We start from the raw sequence: 21065 nt of genomic DNA, 5'->3' as shown, positions 1-21065 counted from the left end.
TCCCTAACTTTAGGAACTAAAGCTACGAAAGAAGCATTGCACCCCTTCGAGATAGAACCTGTTTCAGGAAAGAGAGCCATAGCTTCAAAATCTTCAGAAGTCCCAAAGGGCTATCTTGCAGTGTATGTTGGAGAGAAACAAAAGCGGTTTGTGATTCCCATATCATACTTGAACCAACCTTCATTTCAAGGCTTGTTGAGTCAGGCTGAAGATGAATTTGGATATGATCATCCCATGGGTGGCCTCACAATTCCTTGCACCGAAGACGTCTTCCAACGTATAACTTCTTTCTTGAATTGACAATATATCTCACTCTAGAAGACTGACATAGATTAGTGGAGAAATTTTGTACAATAGGCATCTCCTCATCTTGTAAAGTTTTTTCCCTTTCTCGAGAAAGAGGGAAAAGAAACAGAATGACAAAATGAAATTGTATAATTCTTTTGTTTATATGCCATGAATTCAATCACTAAAGCAGCTCCTCCGTATTTTCTATTTTAGTTTCAGTCTGCACTTTTTGCTTTATGGATAACAAGTTTTCATTACTACTTTTGTATTTAGCTTCCTTGTGTCGTGGTTACGATAATTTAGCTTGTGTTGTATCAATCTTTTAAGTCATAACCATGACCCCTTTTTCATTGGATAAATTGATTAATAACATACAGGACCAACAGCAGAAATCAATGGTGAAAAAGATACGTAGAATTGAAAATAGCTTAACAGGGTCTAAATTTTATAATTATGCAGTGGGGTACGATGCTTGCATGGCTATGCCACACAGTCCTTCTTCAGAATCTACACCCCTTTGCATCCTAATGTAGCCTTCTTCACCCCACTCAGTTCCCCATGAGTTCTTAACCAACCAATACTCAGTTCCATCATCGCTGACACCATATCCCACTGCAGTGACACCGTGATCCAACTCTGTTCCACATGAACCAGTGAAGACACCACTCTTGTAAAATTGAAAGTCAGAGCCACTAGCATCAATTGCTACAGAAACTGGTTGATTGGTTACAGCCTTTTGCAGTGCCTTCTCATTGTTGGCTGGGACATCCTCGTAGCCTCGAATGGTAGCTGCATGACTAGATGCCGCCTTTGCATTGCAGGTTCCATCAACGCCCTTGAAAGGGTAATTGGCTTCAGTATTGAGTCCGTTATTTTGGATGATGAATTTGAAAGCATCATCCATAAGACCACCTTCACAACCTTGGTCCACACCCTTTGTGTCACAATCAACAAGTTCTTGTTCAGACAAAGAAATCAATTTTCAAGTGGTGAGTTGATGAATTCCTTCTGCCGATGCAACAGCAGAAAACGCCCAGCAACATCCTACAATGCAAAGTAAATTAATAGTTACATAGTAATGATTCAATGTAATTTGACTTGACTTGGGAAATGAATTATCCAGGACTTACCACATTGGCCTTGGTCCTTGACCGGTGTCACCGCACCCTTTTGCCTCCAATCCACTGTGGATGGTACTGATGTCACATTTTCGTACTTAAAAGTGGTTGTCCTTATGATTGAGGAACACATGTGCCCCTTGAATCTATTTCTTGGTGCTATGAACTCCTCGTTGGTGAGGTCTGCAAATTGATTAATGGCTAGCTTGTAAGGTTTATTGGCAGCATTGTTGAAGGCTTCAATGTAATTCATATTTTGCTTGAATATCCTGAAACGCTTTTCCTTTTCTTGAGGGTCCTTGTAGACTCTGGAATAACGAGCCATCCATTCCTCATGCCTCTCATAGATGGAGCCATCTTGCAGAGTGCGAGATGTGACTTGTATAGCCCAGAACGCCATGCAGAAAAGCATTGCAGGTGAAATATGACACAAATGAATTTTGGTAACCATGATGGGTACTGTAGTGTGACAATTATGGGAACAAATGCTTGAGGTTGGCTAGTGAAATGTATGAAAAATATGTTGTGTTGTGGTATTTATAGTAAAGATAACTTTGAATGGTAAACTAATTAATGTGCTTGTTTTCAACTCAAGCTCTAAGAGCACAGTGTAACTCTGAAGAAGTTTTGGAATTATAAAACTCCAGCTTTGACACTTTTATTGTTTCATCTCCATTTATATTGCCAATGCATATCAAAATCTAATAAAATTATATCCATGTCATCCCGAGTGAGCCACGCATACATTTAAGCTAAAGGCATGAGGACCATAAATGAATCAAAGAGAAAAGTAGGAAGGCACAGGTGTTAGAGAGAGAGAAAATTGAATTGTATGAAACAATTGTAAATCATTACAATGACACAGAAGGAAGGTTTGTGTATATATAGTATTGACAGAGTGTGGTTTAACCACACAAAGAAATGCTCTAAGAAATATGAATTTGTCATTTGAATGGTCTTTCCCCTCTCTTCCTCAAGAAAGGGAGATCTCTACAAGTTGAGAAGACGTCTATGTTACAAAATGTCTTCATTAATCTATGTCAGTGTCCAAAAGTATACTACTATTTGTCAATTGAAGCAACACGTTATACGTCGGAAGACATCTTCACTGCAAGGAGTTGAGAGACCACCAATAATGGGATGTTCATATCGGAACTCTTCAACAGCTTGATTCAACAAGTCCTGAAATGAAGGTTGATTCAAGTATGATAAGGGGACTACAAACCGCTTCATTTTCTCTCCTACATAGACTGCAAGATAGCCCTTTGGCACATTCCCTGCTTTTGAAGATGCTTGATTTGTTGCAAATAATGCCTTTCGAATAGCATGTAAACGAAACCCCATTCTGTTGATTTGGGATGAGAATGGTTTACGAAAAGTCTTGAGAATAAGCTCCTGAGTTTTGAATGCTCTAGGATGTGAATGATCTGTGTTGATCCTATAAATTAGCCATGAATATATAGAGAAATGAATAGATAAGACACCATTTGGCTGCATGAATTATTGAAGGAGGGTTACGCAATAGGAGTAATTGGACCAATTGAAAGACAAGGGCCCATGGTGTTGTCTGATTAAGGTTTAGTAGTTGCTGTCTGTCACTGTGATACTATTTGATGATACATCCAAGAGATATGTAGTTTTGAATGGAAATGTCATCTCAAATATTTGAAGAAGCATGTGGTATGTCTAAAGCTTATCCACCATTAGATTAGCATTATGGCAATGCATGGACAAACATGAGGTTATCAGGTGGATAATTTGATGATCATTATCCAATACCATGTGATATTGTTTTCTTGAGTCATCTCATGGCCAACTGTGAACATTATATATAAGGTTTGGCTCTGTCCTATACCTTATAGCTCCACTGTGATAATAAGAGAACCAACGCTGAATAATTGTCCATATCACAAGGCATTATGAATCACATTTGATGTACATTAAATTCTAAGAAACACAGCATGAAATTTGAATAACCCACCACCCTGAATAAGCTAGTGTCGATAAGATCAAATTACACTTCTTTTTCGGAGATCCAAAAGGTGGGTCATTTCTACTATGTACATGCTAACATGATACGTTGATTATTAAGAAAAGTCCTCAAAGACAACACCACATGCCATGTCTCTCATTTGGTCCCATGAGTCCTATTTTATTTCCCTCCTTCACCAATAATTCAAGTAACCAATTCATACTTTTTTGCATAACCTTTTATCTGTATATATATTCACTTATTCAAGCATTTAGGATCAATACAAATCATTCACATCCGAAAGCATTCAAATTTCCCAAGACTTCTCTTAAATCCGTTATCTTCTGAAATCAATACAACAATGGGTTTTCGTTTACCTGTTATTAGAAAGGCCTTATTCGCAGCAAATCAAGCATCTTCTAAAGCAGTGGATGCACAAAAGGGCCATCTTGCAGTCTATGTTCGAGAGAAAATGAAGCGGTTTGTGATTCCCGTATCATACTTGAACCAACCTTCATTCCAGGAGTTGTTGAGTCAAGCTGAGGAAGAGTTTGGATATGATCATCCAATGACTGGCCTCACAATTCCTTGCACCGAAGATGTCTTCCAACGTATAACTTCATGCTTGAATTCACCTTAAATCTCACACTTTAGGAGACTAACATAGATTAGTAGAGGCATTTTGCACAATACGATCTTCTGAGCTTGTAAACATCTCTCTTTCTTGCAAAAGAGGGAGAGAAACCGAATTACAAAATCGTTGTATATAATTTTTTTTAATTAAATTGAATTCAACAACTCAAGCGGCTCCTCTGTAGTTTCATTTTTAGTTTAAATCTGCACTTCAATCTGTATGACCATGCTTCAATTCTGTTAAAAAGCAAGACTTTATACTGATAAGAAAAAAATCATGTAAAAGAAAGTAAATTTTATCAAGAAATATGCACATCATGCATTTTGTGAACTTTATGAAGAAAACAAATTCAAAAGCACGAGGTAGTCATTGTTAAAGTACGTGAAAAATAAAATTGTGCTTTACATCAACATTTCTTCTTTTATGAATAATAGAGGTGGCCTACTCCTGTTACGAAAGCTTTCTCTTATATCATTCATGAATGCTATGTCTCAGTGTAATATGTCTTTAGAAACTATGTTCTTACAATGCAAGAAGCATAGGCTTAAAGTTATCAAACCAATAAAACAAGAGTAATTGTGACTCACGCTGGTATATATGTATCAAGTTAAATTTTGTAATGAAGCTGTTGTAAGTATATAATAAAACAAAAAAAGCCATATGTACAAATCTGTCCCTTCTAATCTATTTGTATTTCCATCAGCAAAATTTGCAGATTATTCAAAGTCACATTTCGCATTTCTTCCACTTGTTATTAATCAATTTATCCAATGGAAAAGAGTCACAGTTATGACTTAAAGATTTATACATATCATAACCACAACACAAGGAAGCTAAATAGAAAGTAGTAATGAAGAGATTCAGAAAGAGAGCGGCAATTGAATTCCGTGTGAAAGAATTTTTACTCAGTTCAATTATGCATAGCGGTATATGTATCATTGGCATAGTATTGTTAATCAACCAAGTAAATATAAGCTATACGAAATATGAAGTTCTGATTCTAAATGTTTGTCCATAGAAAAGGAGATGTTTACATGTTGATTGAATTCATGGCATATAAACAAAAGAATTATACAATTTGATTTTTTCATTCTGTTCTTTTCCCTATTTCTCGAGAAAGGGAAAAAACTTTACAAGATGAGGAGATGCCTATTGTACAAAATTTCTCCACTAATCTATGTCAGTCTTCAAGAGTGAGATATATTGTCAATTCAAGAAAGAAGTTATACGTTGGAAGACGTCTTCGGTGCAAGGAATTGTGAGGCCACCCATGGGATGATCATATCCAAATTCATCTTCAGCCTGACTCAACAAGCCTTGAAATGAAGGTTGGTTCAAGTATGATATGGGAATCACAAACCGCTTTTGTTTCTCTCCAACATACACTGCAAGATAGCCCTTTGGGACTTCTGAAGATTTTGAAGCTGCTTGGCTAGCTGTGAATGATGCTCGTCGAATAGCAGGTAATCGGAAACCCATTTTTTGTGCTTGATTGAATGAAGTAGAAGAATCTCAAATCTTGAAGGGAGGAATCCAAGTGTTGAAGCTTGAGGGTTGCAATGGCATGTGTTGTTTGTGAAGACAAGGGATAGTGTATATATAGTTTTTAAGATTGTGTGGGAAGGAAACCCAAATCCCCGAGAGGAATAGTGTTAAAGGATAGAGGGCATATGCATGAGATATCACATGGTGTTGTCTTCAGTGCCTCTATCAAGGATAGAGTTGAATGGACGTGTGAAACCCCACCTTATTAAACAATGACCAACATAAAAGTCTCCACCTATTGTTCATTCACTCATCGGTATTCCATAATTTTATAGACATGCTGTAAACATGTTTTCTCACATTATGTTGTTTGCAGCTGGAATGTATTTTGTGGGTGATGAATTATAGAGCAAGGGGTAGCGAAATATCTAGATCATTATTGATCCGGTCATCGGTCGTCGATGATGTCATCAACAGATAGCCACGTGGACCGTTCTTAGTGGGACATGTGGGCCAGGGAAGCAGATGTGTCCTTGAGGGGGTCACCCAGGGGGTGATCGGTGATCAGGGGGTGATCGGTGATCAGGGGGTGATCGGTGGTCCGAGAGGATGTGCGATCAGCGCCTAGAGGCAGAAGGCGCGGCGCTATGATGCACCGATTGGTCGTCTGGGGTAAGCGATGACCGTCGGGTCTTTGTGTTACGCGTAGTTAAGGTGGAAACAAGGGGTGATTCCCAGCGAGAGCGTTGCATACGAGCCTTGTGCGGCAGGGTATCAGAGAAAGGAGAAGTTATGTGCTTTGTAGTGCCGTGCACAAGAGTGGTCTAAGAGAGTTAGCAGCCAGTCGGTGATTGGTGCTCTCTTAACCCATAACGTGCATGGAGCAAAGCGGAGGTGATCGTTCACACAGTAGGTGATGCCTGGTACGTGCGCTTAGCCAAGCCACACTTGGTATTCACGCTGAGGTTGCACGAGACGCCTAGTGAAGGAAACGCGCTAAGTTACTTCATACACGAATAACTTAGGCGCGCAACAGAGTATATAAAGGCACTCTGCGCTCATGCAGGGGAGGTAAGATTCATTCGTGCAAGTTACTAGTTTACACACACAGAGAAAGAGAGAATCACAGAGTACACACGAGTCTCGCTGAGATTCATAGTTCTTAGTTCTTTTGTGGTTTTGCGAGGCTGACTTGAGCGTCGGAGTGCAATCAGTCGCCAGAAGCGCCGTTTGTTGTGTTTCGCAGGTTCCCTTGGAGTTCTTGTGAAGTGCTTGGAGCGTTCTTGCGGAAGACAGAGTTTGACATGGCGAGTCCTTTGACGTTCGAATCCCCTGCAAGATCAATTATATATGTTTCTGAGGTTGGAGGAATGCATCTCTTATATTTCAAGCAATTTAAATACACTGAAGCAACATATAAAAGATATTTCTGCATGGAATCGGGAGTTGTTACTGATAATAGAAAACAAAAGGCAAAATAAAAGACATTTGTAGTTACGGCAATGTTGCATGTCATGAATGTTTATTAGGAAAACTACAAGAGTGGAGGAAAAAGAATCAAGAGATTATGTACATGCATGTGTAAAAGAATAAGCTGCCATGGAGGGGTGCAACCACATATGGATGTTAATTGGTAGGGTAAGTATGTACACATGTTTCTGATTCAAGAATTCTCAGGCTCCGGAGGCTTGCCAGAGATCACATACTGGTTTAGGATTTTAATCATTATGTACTTAGATTGAGAATGAAGCAATATGTTGACACACAAGGAAACAATCTACAATTGTCTTATATGATAACTGCTTATATACAATGCATGCATATTTTTAATCCATTTTTTATCTTCATAATGCATCGGTAGCCTTATTAATACAATTTTTTCTTCCATCTTGTAAGCTATAAATTAACTCTATAGTATGGTAAAATTTCAAACTCCAGTATGTTCATTTATCATAAATGACTTATGAAAATCTTCTTTCTTCCTTCATTCAATCTACCATAACCAAAGTTTTAATTTTATCATACAACTCAAACTCATTACCTGACTTGATGGTTGCCTTCTTGAATAATCATTAATCTCACAAGCATTCAATTATATTCAATATCCATTCATCTGCTCTAAAGCAAAAGTTGTCCGAAATCAATAATATATAATAAATAAATTATCAATTGACTTAATAATCCCTGGTCAAAGAAAACATTTCTTTACTTCTTGAGAATTTATTCTCCACAGAACGAGGTAACCATTAGAAAATCTTTCTTTCAATCCGTTCAATGATCACATTCAAATGTATATCATTTATATTTGTAAATTAAGAAATAATTAAATGAATACTATGACATATATATTCATTTATCAGGATTATTAATATCCTCTTCATAATAATCCTATAATAGAATGCGTGAAGCATAACCCTAGACATCATTGAGAGGATATTAAGAGATAGAAAATCTTATAGGAGACATCCATCAAGGAGAAACACCCTAGATCTTCTTTTCTTGTTTTCCATGTTTGTAATAGCCAACATGAGTGGCTAGTTCTTCCTTAATCTGTTCAAACTTTTATGTATTGAGGTGATACTTATTTATAATATTCAGTTCTTGATTGATGATTGATGTTATATCATTTTATTCTCAAAGCTTGAAACTATTCATGGTTTTGATCCTTAGATTTGACTAGAAAGTACTTCTAAGCATCTGACCTAAATGATAATGCTTAACATATTTAAATGCTAGGAATATATTTGAAATGTTAATTGCTTTGTAACATCTATTGTAATGTTAAAGAGGTTTTATAAATATGCAAGAAATCGATATTTAGAAAACTCTCAATAATTTTGTATGCAAAGAATTGATATGAATGATTTTTAATTTTAAAGTACGAATTCCTAAATATTCTGAATATTTCATTATTATTTTATTAATATTTTTTGTTTCCATATATTACCTGATTTAAAGTATATGGTTCTCACCAATAGAATGTAGACAAATGTGTATATGGATCCTCGTGGTCCATTGTTGTAAATTGACGGATACTTAATAGATTGAGGAATGCAGGTTTCATCTCCAAGGCCTTAGTGGTAGCATGTATTGCAGTATTAGAAAAATGCCCCGGCTCCTATTCCATAACATAATCTCCAAGTGTTCTTTTAGGCTTAGGTGGTTGTTCTTCAACCATGTTGCTTTCTTGCTGAAAAATTTAAATGTGAAGGATAAAAGTGGGGTAGGATTCTTCTCTAATTTCTACTTGTTTTCTTTTCTCTTTTTAACCTTGATCTTCCGAGTTTCCTTTTCTATCTTTGATACATATTACAATTGGTCTTTAGAAACTTGCCCTCTTAATAGCATATAAGACAACTCGCTAAAGGATTAGCACAAGGAGTAACTAGTAATAAAAATAATAAAAATTTTAAATTATAAAACTTAAAACAAATATGAAAATAAAATAAAATGAATTTTAAAAATTTAAAACAATAAACAATTAAAATATTCACAATATTTAGGAATTAATACTCTAAAATTAAAATTGTTCCCTGACAACTGCGTCAAAAACTTGATGACTATTTTATGACAGTGTACCGAGTCAGAAGTAATAAATTGTCTTTAAGGACAGATATCAAACCCACAAGGAATAGTTCTAAAATCTCAAGTATAATATTCACAAAATATGAAAAGATGTGTCAAAGTTTGTGATGTGAATGCAACAACAAGAATACAAGATTTTTTGACATTCTTAGGAGCAACTTGAGCTGGTCATAAATGGCACTTTACTTAGAATTGGATCAATGTTCTAATTCAAGAACTCACCAAGACTTAGCACCAACCAAGACTCATATGGAAGTCCATATATTGTCAAATGGAATCAAAACACAAGGAATGGAAGAACACAAATGATAAACCGAACAGAAAATGGAAATGAATGAAACTGCACCGAACAGAAACAAGAAAACAATGCTGGAAACAGAAATCTAATCGGTACAAATGAAAAGAAACAACAAACAAAGCTATTCTACCGAATGGAATTGAAAGAACATGAAGGAAGAACACTTATAGAAGGAGTTTGCTGGATTTTGAGAATTGGAAGAACACTTCACGCCACTTGGTTCCTTGATCCAAGATAAGTGATGGAGTGCCGCCACTTGAAGCTCACCATAGCTCACAAGATAAGGCAAAGGAAGAAGAAGACTCAAGACTCACAATTTCTCTCCAAATTTGAGTATAGTCTCTCTACTATAAAATTCCAATCTGAATTGTGAAGGACCTAAGCCCTCCTTTTATAGGAGTAAGGGCTGGTCATTTACATAGCTTATTCCCTAAGCTACCCAAAAAGCTCCTAAGATCACACCCCCCTTACTAAGCTCACTCCCCAAGCTTCTAGAATTTGCTAAACTAAAGCCTAAAGATGCTTTTACAAAAGAGGTGTCTCATGTTTCCCTCTAAGCACCTTTCTAAACATTATTCTATATTATTTACAATTTAAAAGAAACTATAAAGAGAGATATTTAATATGAAGCCTATTATTTGAGAGTTTGTAGACTTCTTTATCTTTAGGCTTGATCTTCTCTTTGACTTCTTTTAATTTGTGAGAAGACTAGAAGGAAGAACTTCAAATGTGTAGGTGAAAATCCTCTTCCTTCATTAATAAAATCCTCTCCTAGTGGATATCCATCAGTTTGTTAGAAAGGTTTGTTTGTATCAGAAGTTTGTAAGAAATTAAATAAAAGCAAAGTAAATGATTTGGATGAGTCAATTGGAAAAATTAGGATTGGGGTTCATTCGTTTCACTCGTTTGTATTTTTATGAATAAAAGCATATAACATGCCATCTTTGTTGACATTGATGCACATATAAAAATCATTAATATCGATTTCTCGCATACAGAATTATTAAGAATGTTTCCTAATATCAATTCCTCACATATTTATAAAAACCACTTATCATTACAAACAAATGTTACAAAACAAATACCATTTCAAATGTCTTCCTAATATTCAAATATGTTAAGGATTAACATTTAGATAAGATGCTTCAAAGTATTTTCTAATCAAATCTAAGGATAAAAGTCATGAATAAACATTCAAATATTAATAATAAAATTACAACACCAATCATCAATCAAGAACAAAATATTATATGTAAATATCACCTGAATACACACTACAAGAAAATTTGGAATTACATACAACTCAAATTCGTACGTAAGACACTAAATCTGTATGTAAAACCACTACAAGAAAAACGCGAATTATATACGGATTATTACATACGGATCAAAATCCGTATGTAAAATCAACATTACATATGGATTCTATTCCGTATGTAATTATATTCGTATGTAACTTTGGCACCATAAAATAAAATTAGTAGTGAATGGGATTCGAAACCAGGTTCCTTCAGTAACCAAAAAAAAATTTACCCACTACCACACACAAATTCTTTAGTATTATTATGATTTTTATTATACTTAATAATATTAATAATATTACATACGGATATTACATACGGATTTTTCCGTATGTAATTAGATACGGAAAAATCTATATGTAAAACCCGTATGTACTTACATACGAAAAATTCCATATGTAAGTATGTGCAGGTTTACATACGAAAAAATACGTATGTAAGTGTGTACAAGTTTAAATAGGAAAAAATTCGTATGTAAGTGTGTGCAGTTTTACATACGAATTTATTCGTATGTAATTGTGTACAGGTTTACATTTTGTTACACCATCCATTCCCAAAGCCATGCAATTATCGTCATTATACAAGTCACCATCTAGGATGTCCACACCATGATCATTCCAAATCGAATAATTAGATTTGAAACCATGTTTGTAAAACTGAACTTTCACATGTCTTTCCTCCGAAACTCTTGTACAATCACACTTACTACACGGACATCGTATTTCCCCCATCATTTTGATAACATTCTTGTTGGCAAGCTTTGGTTATAAACTCTTCAATTCCCAATATAGAAGACTCTTTCAAAGAAGCTCTTCCTCTATGACACCTATCTTACATCCCTCAACGATTTGATGGAAACTGATCCATGTTCTGTTGATAAAGCAATTGACAAAAAGTCAATGAATTTTTAAGATAAGCCTAACTGAGCAATAATTGAAAAAAAATTGCAAACCAACCTAAATTAAAGGGAAAGGATGCATAGTGAATGGTAATGCAAATGAAAATATTATACAAAGTAGTAAAGTTCTAGTTTACCAAATCAATGCAGCAGACAAAATTTGATGTGTGCATATTAATAATAGAGTCAATAAAAGAGTTAGCTACAAATTACTACAATACTAAAATTTACCTGCTTTTCTTCAGTCAACCATATGGTTATATATGACTCAAAATTAATATCACATCTCATACATAATGGCAAACATTATTGAAGGAAATGATTTTATAAAAAAAAAAAAAAGACTAGAACTCATTTATGTCAAAACCTTTTTTGAAAAGTGTAAGGATTCTATGAACTCATTTATATGCTAGTGTTTATCAGAAAACATATTATTCCACTTTGTTCTTTATATTTTACTTTAATTTCATGAGAAGTAATATTCTTCCAATGATGTCTAAGGTTACGCCTCACGCATTCTATTTAACCTAATTCGGCTTGGGCTAAGTCATATCTCGCTCAAGAGAGATATTGCTTGGTTAAAAAAGTTTCACGAGAAGAAGCCCAACTTCACTGGAATGAAATCGCTTAAGCGCGTCTTGGGAAAGTCTTGAGTTAGTTCCTTGAGAAGTTCCATATTTAAGTAATATTTCATATTAAAATACAAGCACTTATGTATATTAATTGATAAAATAACTATAATATAACCCCTAATTTATAAATTTACCCCTTTTTACATATTTTGTGATTATAATATGAATAAGAACGATCTATTCCCAAATTTGTGTTAATTTCTACATTCTAAGGAAAAAATAGAGATGAAAGGGCAAAAAGAGAATATACAAGCACTAGTGCATAAACATAAAACAAATGCGGCTATTTCAAATTTATAAATGCGGCTTTATAGCCACATTTGATCAACACGCACTTGTAAATCAAGAAATATAAATGCGGCTATATAGCCGCATTTATAAATACCATTTACAAGTGCGGTTATTTGCTTTAACCGCACTTGTATATGCCAAATCATTAAAAAAAAAAAAAATTTTAAAACATCGTCAATCTTGTGTGAAGCCAACGTTGATAAAGAGTCACGGGAGCGCCAACAACGGTGGCGGCAGCAGAAGCGACGGCGGACAGGGAAGCAACAACAGAGCAAACCAAAAAATCCACAAGAAACCACGAAAACAATGAAAGAGTACTAAGCAATGCGAGAAACCAAACAATGTAAGAAAAACGAATGTCAGCCAACGAAAGAGTGCTTCGAGACCACCAATGCAAGGAAAAAACCATATATAAGAAAAACGAAAAACATTTATGCATATATTTGTGAAGATGAAGAGGAAGAAAGAGAGTTCAAAAAACTTACATTGCACAAATGGAATTGTGAGCAGCAGAAAGAGACGAACTCAGAGTGCGAACGCGAAACAAAGGAAAAGACGAGAAATAAAGTTTGAAATTGTGTGTGGCGCGCTTCAAAATTTAGGGTAAAAATGGATTTACGAATGTGGTTAAAGGTAAAACCGCATTCGTAAATCAAAGAATTTTGATTTACGAATGCGGTTATTCAAATAACCGCATTCGTAAATCAAGCGCTTTGATTTACGAATGCGGCTATACAAATAGCCGCATTTGTAAATCAAGTGCTTTGATTTACAAGTGCGGTTATACAAATAACCGCATTCATAAATCAAGTGCTTTGATTTACGAATGCGGCTATTCAAATAACCGCATTCGTAAATCAAAATAATTTCAAAAATGCCACCGCGTTTTTTACGAAAGTGGGTAGCGCAAAAGCCGCACTAAATAAAACGTATCCTTTTCTTCTTTTTGCACTAGTGAAGATAACAAGGGAAAGCTAGAATGCTCCAAACACTCGCCCAAACTCGCCTAAGTCATAAGCTCCCAGAGGATCTCGCCTAAGTGATCTCAGTCATGCCCAGACAAGATGATGTGAGTTGATTTTAGGATTTCATGTTTTAATTGGTTGCTTCTGTTCATGATTTTGAGATTAGCAATTTAAGGTGAGAAACCTAAAAAGATTCTCATTGGACACGAACTTAACTAAGTGGTTAAGTAAGTGTGAAGGTTCAGTTCAGAAGAGTAAAGAGAAAAACACAAAGATAAGGTGATTATGATGCAAATGGCGAAAATTAAGAATAACGAAAGTTAAGGATGAATGAAGATGACCAAAAGAAAATTGATCCGGTCGGTCATCGGTAGTCGGTGACATCAGCAAAGGATAGCCACGTGGACCGTTCTCAGTGGGACACGTGGGCCAGGGAAGCGGATGTGTCATTAAGAGAGTCACCCAGGGTGGTGACCGGTGATCAGGGGGCGGTGATTAGAGAGGATGCGCGATCACCGCCTAGATAAGTGCTAAAGGGCACCGATCGGTCATCCGGTGTGAGCGATGGTCATCGGGTTTTCGTGTTGCACGCAATTAAGCTAGAAGCGAAGGACGTTTCCCAGCGAGAGCGTTGCATACGAGCCTTGTGTGGCAGAGTATCAGAGAACGGGGAAGTTATGTGCTTTATGGTGTTGTGCACGAGAGTGGCCTAAGAGAGCTAGTACGTCAGTCGGTGGTTGGTACTCTCTTAGCCCATAACGTGCATAGTGCAAAGCAGAGGTGATCGTTCACACAGTAGGTGATGCCTGGTGCGTGCGCTTAGCCAAGCCACACTTGGTACTCACGCTGAGCTGGCACGAGACACCTAGTGGAAAAACGCGCTAAGTTACTTCGTACGCGGATAACTTAGGCGTGCAACATAGTATATAAAAGGCATTCCGCGCTCATGCAAAGGAAAGGTAAGATTCATTCTTGCAAGTTACTAGTTCACACACACACAAAGTACACACGAGTCTCGCAGAGATTCTTAGTTCTTTGGTGGTTTTGTAAGACTGACTTGAGCGTCGGAGTGCAATCGGCCGCTAGAGGCGCCGTTTGGTGTGTTTCGCAGGTTTGCTTGGAGTTCTTGTGAAGTGCTTGGAGCGTTCTTGCACTTGTCGCGGTTGAGGAGGTGGAAGATAGAGTTTGACGTGGCGAAACCTTCGACGTTCGAATCCTCTGCAAGATAAAAAATGATACAAACAAGAACATAAACAAGTAACATAAATGGTGCAAGGAATGATGGAAAAAGAGATGAGATGAAGGAAGCTTATGGTGAAGAATGGTGAAAATGATATTTGGAGAGTGGGAAACTCCAAGATAAGTGAAGGAAGAGCCGCCACTTGAAATTCTCACACACTCAAGAAAAGACCCAAAACATTTAGGAAACAAAGCTCACTAATCACTCAAGTGGAGTTTCTTTACTACATTCAAAATCTAGGTGAAAATACATTAGGCAAGACACTCTATTTATAGGAAGGGCTGCCTAGGGTGTTGACCATGGTCAAAATCGCACCTTTAGGCTTAACTTCTAGAAGCTAGGTTAAAAACCCTAATTCTAGGTGCCTTGTCTTGAAAAAGTGGGCTTGGTATAAGCCCATTTCGCTAAGTACACTCCTTTTTATGCTATGTGAACATGCTCTAGCCTATTTTTCTATTTGGACCCCAAAAGTGAGTCTAAATTATTTACAAACATGTTTTTGTGTTTTAAGAAGACCAGAAGAAAGAACAATTGATGTTCTGGTTTATGCCAAGTTCTTCTTCTAGTGAGGCCCGCCTGATATTTGGTGGGGCCTTGACCTGATTGCTTAGATGACTGCTCACAGTGTGAATTGTCTCTTGAGTCCTTGGTCATCTTCTTGGCTACTTGGATTGTATCAGAAGATCACTCCAAAGATGTCATGTTTTCGTCCAACTCGCCTAGGCGAGAAGACACTTAGCCCAAGCCTAAGTAGGTTAAATATGAGATGTAAGGCACAATCCTAGACATAAATTAGGAGAATAGAAGGAGATAGAAAACCCTAGAGGAGATAATCGTAAAAAAGAAACATCCTAAATCTTCTTTTCTCGTTTTCCATTCTTGTAATGGCCAACATGAGTGGCTAATTTTACCCTTTGAGATTGGGAGTAATCTGTTCAAACTCTTATTTATTGAGGTGATATTTAAATATAATATTTTTTTCTTGATTGATGGTTAGTATTGTCATTTTATTTGTAATGCTTGTTTATCATGATTTAGATCCTTAGATTTGACTGAAAAGTATCTCTAAGTTTCAGACCCAAATGATAATGCTTAACATATTTGAATTCTAGAAATAGATTTGAATTGTTAATTGCTATCAACATCGAATGGTGATGAAAAAGAGTTTTTATAAATATGCGAGGAATTGATACTCAGGAGAGTCTCTTAATAATTTTATATGTGAGGAATCAATATAAATAAATTTCATATGGGCATAAACATCAATCAAAGGATAAAACATTATTATGTTTTTGAAAATACGAAAGCGTAAAAAGGATGAACCCCAATTTCAATTTTCCCAATTGAACCAACAAGCTCTTTAACTTGCTTTCTTTAGAATTCTTGCAATCATAACCCAACATACTTTATTATTATGTTTTATATTTAGTGAATCTTATACTTGATAATTCAATTGTTTTTTGTGGATTAGGTATCCGTGCTTAGGGAGAAATTATTACTTCAGAACGCGGTACACTTTTCCTAAAGTAGTCATCATTCATATGGAGTGATCTTGCTTGGGCGAGTTTTCCATGTTCGTGTTGAACCAAGTGGTGTTCAAGCTTTGAAAAATCCAAACCCTTTGAAGGATGATGAAGGGTGGTTGTGCTTGTTGTTGTTGTGCTGTCCTTTTAGATAGGATCTGGGGTAGATTTAATATGTAATCCACTCTTGATTGAATCCAAAGCATAGGCATTCTCAATCCTTTTAAAAGAAAAGTGTTTTTCAAACTAAGTGAAAAACAACCTATTGTTTTGTCAAAACAACCGATTGTTTTATACTTAGGTGTTTTTAGAAAAGGTTGAAAACTGTTTTTATGGTTGACTTGCTGTCAAAACCAAAACAACCGATTGATTCGTGGAAACAACCGATTGTTTGTTTTGGTACCATAACAAAAAATTGTTTTGTGCTTTGACTGAGCATTAAATGTTTTTCCAACTATTTACGCTCCAATTTTTAATGCTTTGGTCAATCTTTAAATGCAATTAAATAGTTTGTTAAGATTTGATAACAAACAACTCTGATTATATACAGTAAAACAGATTTGGGTTTTACATAAGTTTTTGAGATTTTGAAAGAGTTGAGATTGCTTAGAGATTGAGTTTGATCAAAGAGTGTGAGATAGGATTTTCTCTTGTATTGATTTCAGATTCATTCTGTAACAAGTGTAATCCTTGTATCTGTTGAAAGAAACCTTGTGAGTTTGCTAAGAAGTGTTGTGTGTTCTTGAGGGGATCAAGATCAGCATTCTTAGTGTTGGTGTGTTGACCAAGAGAAGTGTGTGTCTTGAGGGGATCAAGGTCACTTCTTTGGTTGTGGTGTAAGTGATCTAGGTTTGATTGCTTAGTGGATTTCCTCAGTGGTTTCTGAGAAGACTGGATGTAGCTCTGGGTTTAGAGTGAACCAGTATAAACATCTGGGTGCATTCTCTCTATCCTTAATCTCTTTAAATTCAGTTTTAATATTTGCAAACTGGTATAAACAACCGATTGTTGATTCTTTTTTCTGGTGTTGTTGTTTTTGCTTTGTGTTTTGGCAAACTGATTTCCTTGTCATTTGTTTCTCGAAGTAATTTTATTCTTGGCTTAAAAGTTTGCGAAAACCCCCTTTAAACCATTCAACCCCCCCCCCCCTCTACTTTTAAGCCATACATTCTAACAATTGTCATCAAGAGCTTGGTTCTTGAAAGTTATTCAAGTTGATCCTAAAACTATTTTTTAATGGCTGATAGACTACCTTTTGGGGAAGGTGCTTCAATCAACAGACCACCTCTGTTTTGTGGTTTGAACTACCAATTTTGGAAAGTGAGAATGAAAATCTTTGTGGAATCACTTGACAAAGGAATTTGGGATACAATTGAAAATGGTCCTTTTGTCCCAAAGTTTGAAAAAGATGGATCTTCCATTGAAAAGCCTTGGTCTCAATGGACTGATTCTGAAAGTAAGAAGGCCAAATTTGATTGCATTGCTAAAAACATAATAACCTCTGCTTTGAATTCGGATGAGTTTTTCAGGGTCTCTCAATGCAAATCAGCAAAAGAAATGTGGGACACTTTGGAGGTAACTCATGAAGGTACAAATGAGGTGAAGAGAGCTAGGAAGCATACTCTAATCCAAGAGTGTGAGATGTTCAGAATGCTCAAAGGTGAAACAATTGCTGAAGTGCAGAAAAGATTCACGCACATCATCAATCATCTCATGAGCCTTGACAAGACCTTTGAATAGGAAGAGTTAAACATCAAGATTTTGAAATGTCTTGATAGAGCATGGCAACCTAAGGTAACTGCTATATCCGAATCTAAAGATCTAACATCCTTAAGTATGGCTTCTTTGTTTGGCAAGCTTAGGGAACATGAGTTAGAGATGAATCGACTCAACGTTCAAGAAAGCGAAGACAATCATGTAAGAAGTATAACCTTAAAAGCTTCCAAGCACAAAGGCAAACAAGAATCCAACAATGATAGTGATGAAGAAAACCTTAGCTTGCTATCCAGAAAGTTTAGCAAATTCTTGAAGAGGAACCACAACAAGGATAACAACAATGATAGGTATGGAAACAAGAAATCTAATGATTTTAATTCCAATAACTATACTTGTTTTGGTTGTGGTGAGCAAGGTCACATAAAGGCAGATTGCCCAAACAAAAGCAAGGAGAAAAATCCTAGCTATAAGGAAAAGAAGAGCAAGACAAAGAGAGCCTACATAGCTTGGGATGAGAATGAGGTATCATTATCAAGCTCTTCATCAAGTGAAGATAAGAAAGCAAACATCTGTTTGATTGTTGAAGATGATGATGAATCTTGCAGCTCAAGTGAAGTAATTTCTTGTGCTTCTTTAAATGAACAAAAATATAGTGAATTGCTTGAAGCTTTTCAAGAAACTCACGATGAAGCTAATCGATTGGTGCTTTCAAACAACCGATTGAAAGATCTTAACAGCTGGCTGGAAAAGAGAGTGAAAGCACTTGAAGATGAGATTGAAAAATCTAAAAATGATTTCAAAAATTTGGAAACACATTTCAAAAATTCTTCTTATAAGTGTGACACTTTCATTTGCGAAAATTGTGAAAACCTTGAAAAGAAAGTGCATTATCTTGTTAATACTGTGGACAAGCTTTCGAAAGGGAAATCTAACTTTGAAAATGTCTTGGCATCTCAAAGCTGTGTTTTCGGAAAGGCTGGTTTAGGTTTTAATCCACAAAACCAACAAGAAAAGTTTTCAAAAACTTTTTAAAGAAAGCCAGTAAAACAATCGATTGTTAAGGCGAAACAACTGATTGTTACATGCTTTTATTGCATGAAAAAGGGCCATTCGATTAGATTCTGCAAAATAAGAAAGTTTTTTGTTCCCAAAGTCTTCATGAAATGGATTCCTAAAGGATGTGAGGTTCCAAATGAAAAACAACCGATTGTTTCTTCGAAACAACCGATTGTTTTGTGTCTGACAGCACTGGGAAGAAATCAATTTAATTTCTTTTTTGAATCTATCCGTTGCAAATCAAATTAAAGAAAGAATCCTTGGTCAATGAACCTGTGTTGAAAGTTGATCACGCTCAGAAGGAAGTTACAACAATCATAAAGGAATATATTCCAAAATCTTGAAAATTTAAGAGCTTTAATGACTAGTCAAAGATCACATGTGATGACCATGTGATTTTTTTTCTTTTTCTGACGTTTTCTGTGCAGGGCTTGGTTAAGTCTTTTCTCTCTAAAAATCTGGTACCCACTCATGTCATTGAATGCTTTATGATTCTGTTATTGCTATAAAATTTGTTGCAGCTGATCTATTTCACAAGAACAACCAATTGCAACATCTCTTGCAATTCTTGTGTGAGCTTCTCTCTGTTTCTTCTCTGCCATCATGGACTCAACTCCTCCCACCTCAAAGAGAGTCAAAACCAGAGCAGTAAGGTCTGGAGGAAGGCTAGAATGATGGTTTTCTGGTGATAATGATCTAATTGAGAGGTATAGGTTTTAGACTAGCACCAAAGTGATAAACAACCTCAAGGTTGTTTGCTTTGATTGGCTGAAAAGCCAAAAGCTGGACAATGTTAGAAGGCTCCTCAAAGATCAATCCCTCAGAAAGTTCTTGGAGATGAAGGGCAATATCTACCCAGATTTGATAAGAGTTTTCTACACAAATCTCAAGTTTGAGGGAAACAACCTTGTTTCTCATGTAAAAGGTGTAGATATGGAGATCACATATGATGTGTGGACTGCAGTAGCTGGTCTAAAGTACTCCGGCCTCAGAATCAACAAGGGGAACCTTGGTGTAGTGGAGAACTTCAACAAACCCCAATACTACAAGAGCTGCTTGAAGAATCAAAATGCTCAAGTTAGGACTTGTTCGGTTGGTGGCTTGAGGCTTGATGAAAGGTTGTTGGCCCTTATTGTGACTTGGATTCTAACTCCAAGGGGGAGCAATCATTTTGTTCTTACAAAGGAGGACCTGGTGTACATCTACTGCATTATGAAGAAGATCAGAATAAATTGGATCCACATCATCAAAGAGCACATGCAAAAGGCAAGAAGGTAAAATGACTATCACTATCCATATGTTGTTTCGATTTCTAAATTTCTGCTATATTTTGAAGTGAACCTAGAGGATGAAACATCTGAGTTGGTTAACTCAACTCAAGAGTTGAACAATGGATCTCTCAGCAAAATGGGATTCACCAAATTAGGTGGCAAATGGATTAGCAAAGATGGTGACCATGGTGCCTCATCAAGTGCTGTTGCTGATCTTGAAGAAGGTGAACATGCTGCTGATATGGAGTTTCAACATGAAGAACATCCTGAAACAAATCAAGATGTTGGACCTAGTGCTGAGGCTGGAAATCAGGAAGATGGAATGCCAACCATGTCTTCTTTTGAGAGATACATGGTCAATAGGCTTGATGGCTTTGCGGAGAACCAAAGGAATCTCCATGATCTATGTGTCAGCAATTTCCAAAGCATTGATAACAGGTTTAACAGCATGGATGCACACTTCATGACCTTAGATGAACAGATTGAGGCAGTTCAGAACCAGATCTTTGATCTTCAATATGCGGATGATGAATGAAGAGGAAAAACAACCGGTTGATATATCGAAACAACCGATTGTTTTTGGTATTTGAGTCAGTTTTTCTGTTTTCAGTTTCTGTTGTTTAAATCTTATGTATTAAAGAACAATTATCTTTTTCATCTCTTATTTTTGTCTATTTGTGAAGACAAATAGGGGGAGACTTATGTTGTGTTTGGTTTTACTTTTTATTTTCTGCAAAACAGTTGTATGGGTGAAACCTTATAGGTTTTTGCTCTTATATTTGTTTGTTGTTT

The 21065-nt window shown here is 36.2% G+C and overlaps 3 protein-coding genes and 1 pseudogene across 3 annotated transcripts; 1 reads left to right on the top strand and 3 right to left on the bottom strand.

Moving 5' to 3' along the window:
- Nucleotides 1-634: 634 nt before the first annotated feature.
- On the bottom strand, nucleotides 635-1298 carry LOC150023193 (cysteine endopeptidase RepA-like). The gene has a single exon (XM_090297844.1). It carries the CDS (start codon nucleotides 1190-1192, stop codon nucleotides 740-742), a length of 453 nt encoding a protein of 150 aa, XP_090153970.1. The 5' UTR covers nucleotides 1193-1298; the 3' UTR covers nucleotides 635-739.
- LOC150023192 (senescence-specific cysteine protease SAG39 pseudogene) lies at nucleotides 1271-1806 on the bottom strand (annotated as a pseudogene).
- Nucleotides 1807-3668: 1862 nt separating this feature from the next.
- On the top strand, nucleotides 3669-4181 carry LOC150023191 (auxin-induced protein 15A-like). The gene has a single exon (XM_090297469.1). It carries the CDS (start codon nucleotides 3740-3742, stop codon nucleotides 4016-4018), a length of 279 nt encoding a protein of 92 aa, XP_090153595.1. The 5' UTR covers nucleotides 3669-3739; the 3' UTR covers nucleotides 4019-4181.
- Nucleotides 4182-5043: 862 nt separating this feature from the next.
- Nucleotides 5044-5669, bottom strand: LOC150023190 (auxin-induced protein 6B-like). The gene has a single exon (XM_090297854.1). It carries the CDS (start codon nucleotides 5489-5491, stop codon nucleotides 5219-5221), a length of 273 nt encoding a protein of 90 aa, XP_090153980.1. The 5' UTR covers nucleotides 5492-5669; the 3' UTR covers nucleotides 5044-5218.
- Between the last annotated feature and the right edge of the window lie 15396 nt (nucleotides 5670-21065).

Source organism: Phaseolus vulgaris, chromosome 11 (assembly GCF_051622355.1).
Source record: "Phaseolus vulgaris cultivar YP4 chromosome 11, ASM5162235v1, whole genome shotgun sequence".
Lineage (NCBI taxonomy): Eukaryota > Viridiplantae > Streptophyta > Magnoliopsida > Fabales > Fabaceae > Phaseolus > Phaseolus vulgaris.
Note: the sequence above shows the minus strand (reverse complement) of the source record. Positions and strands in the feature narration are given on the sequence as shown.

What these genes read in the sequence shown, in the direction of transcription:
- LOC150023193 (XM_090297844.1), bottom strand. Translation starts at nt 1,192, where the DNA reads ATGGATGATGCTTTCAAATTCATCATCCAAAATAACGGACTCAATACT.
- LOC150023191 (XM_090297469.1), top strand. Translation starts at nt 3,740, where the DNA reads ATGGGTTTTCGTTTACCTGTTATTAGAAAGGCCTTATTCGCAGCAAAT.
- LOC150023190 (XM_090297854.1), bottom strand. Translation starts at nt 5,491, where the DNA reads ATGGGTTTCCGATTACCTGCTATTCGACGAGCATCATTCACAGCTAGC.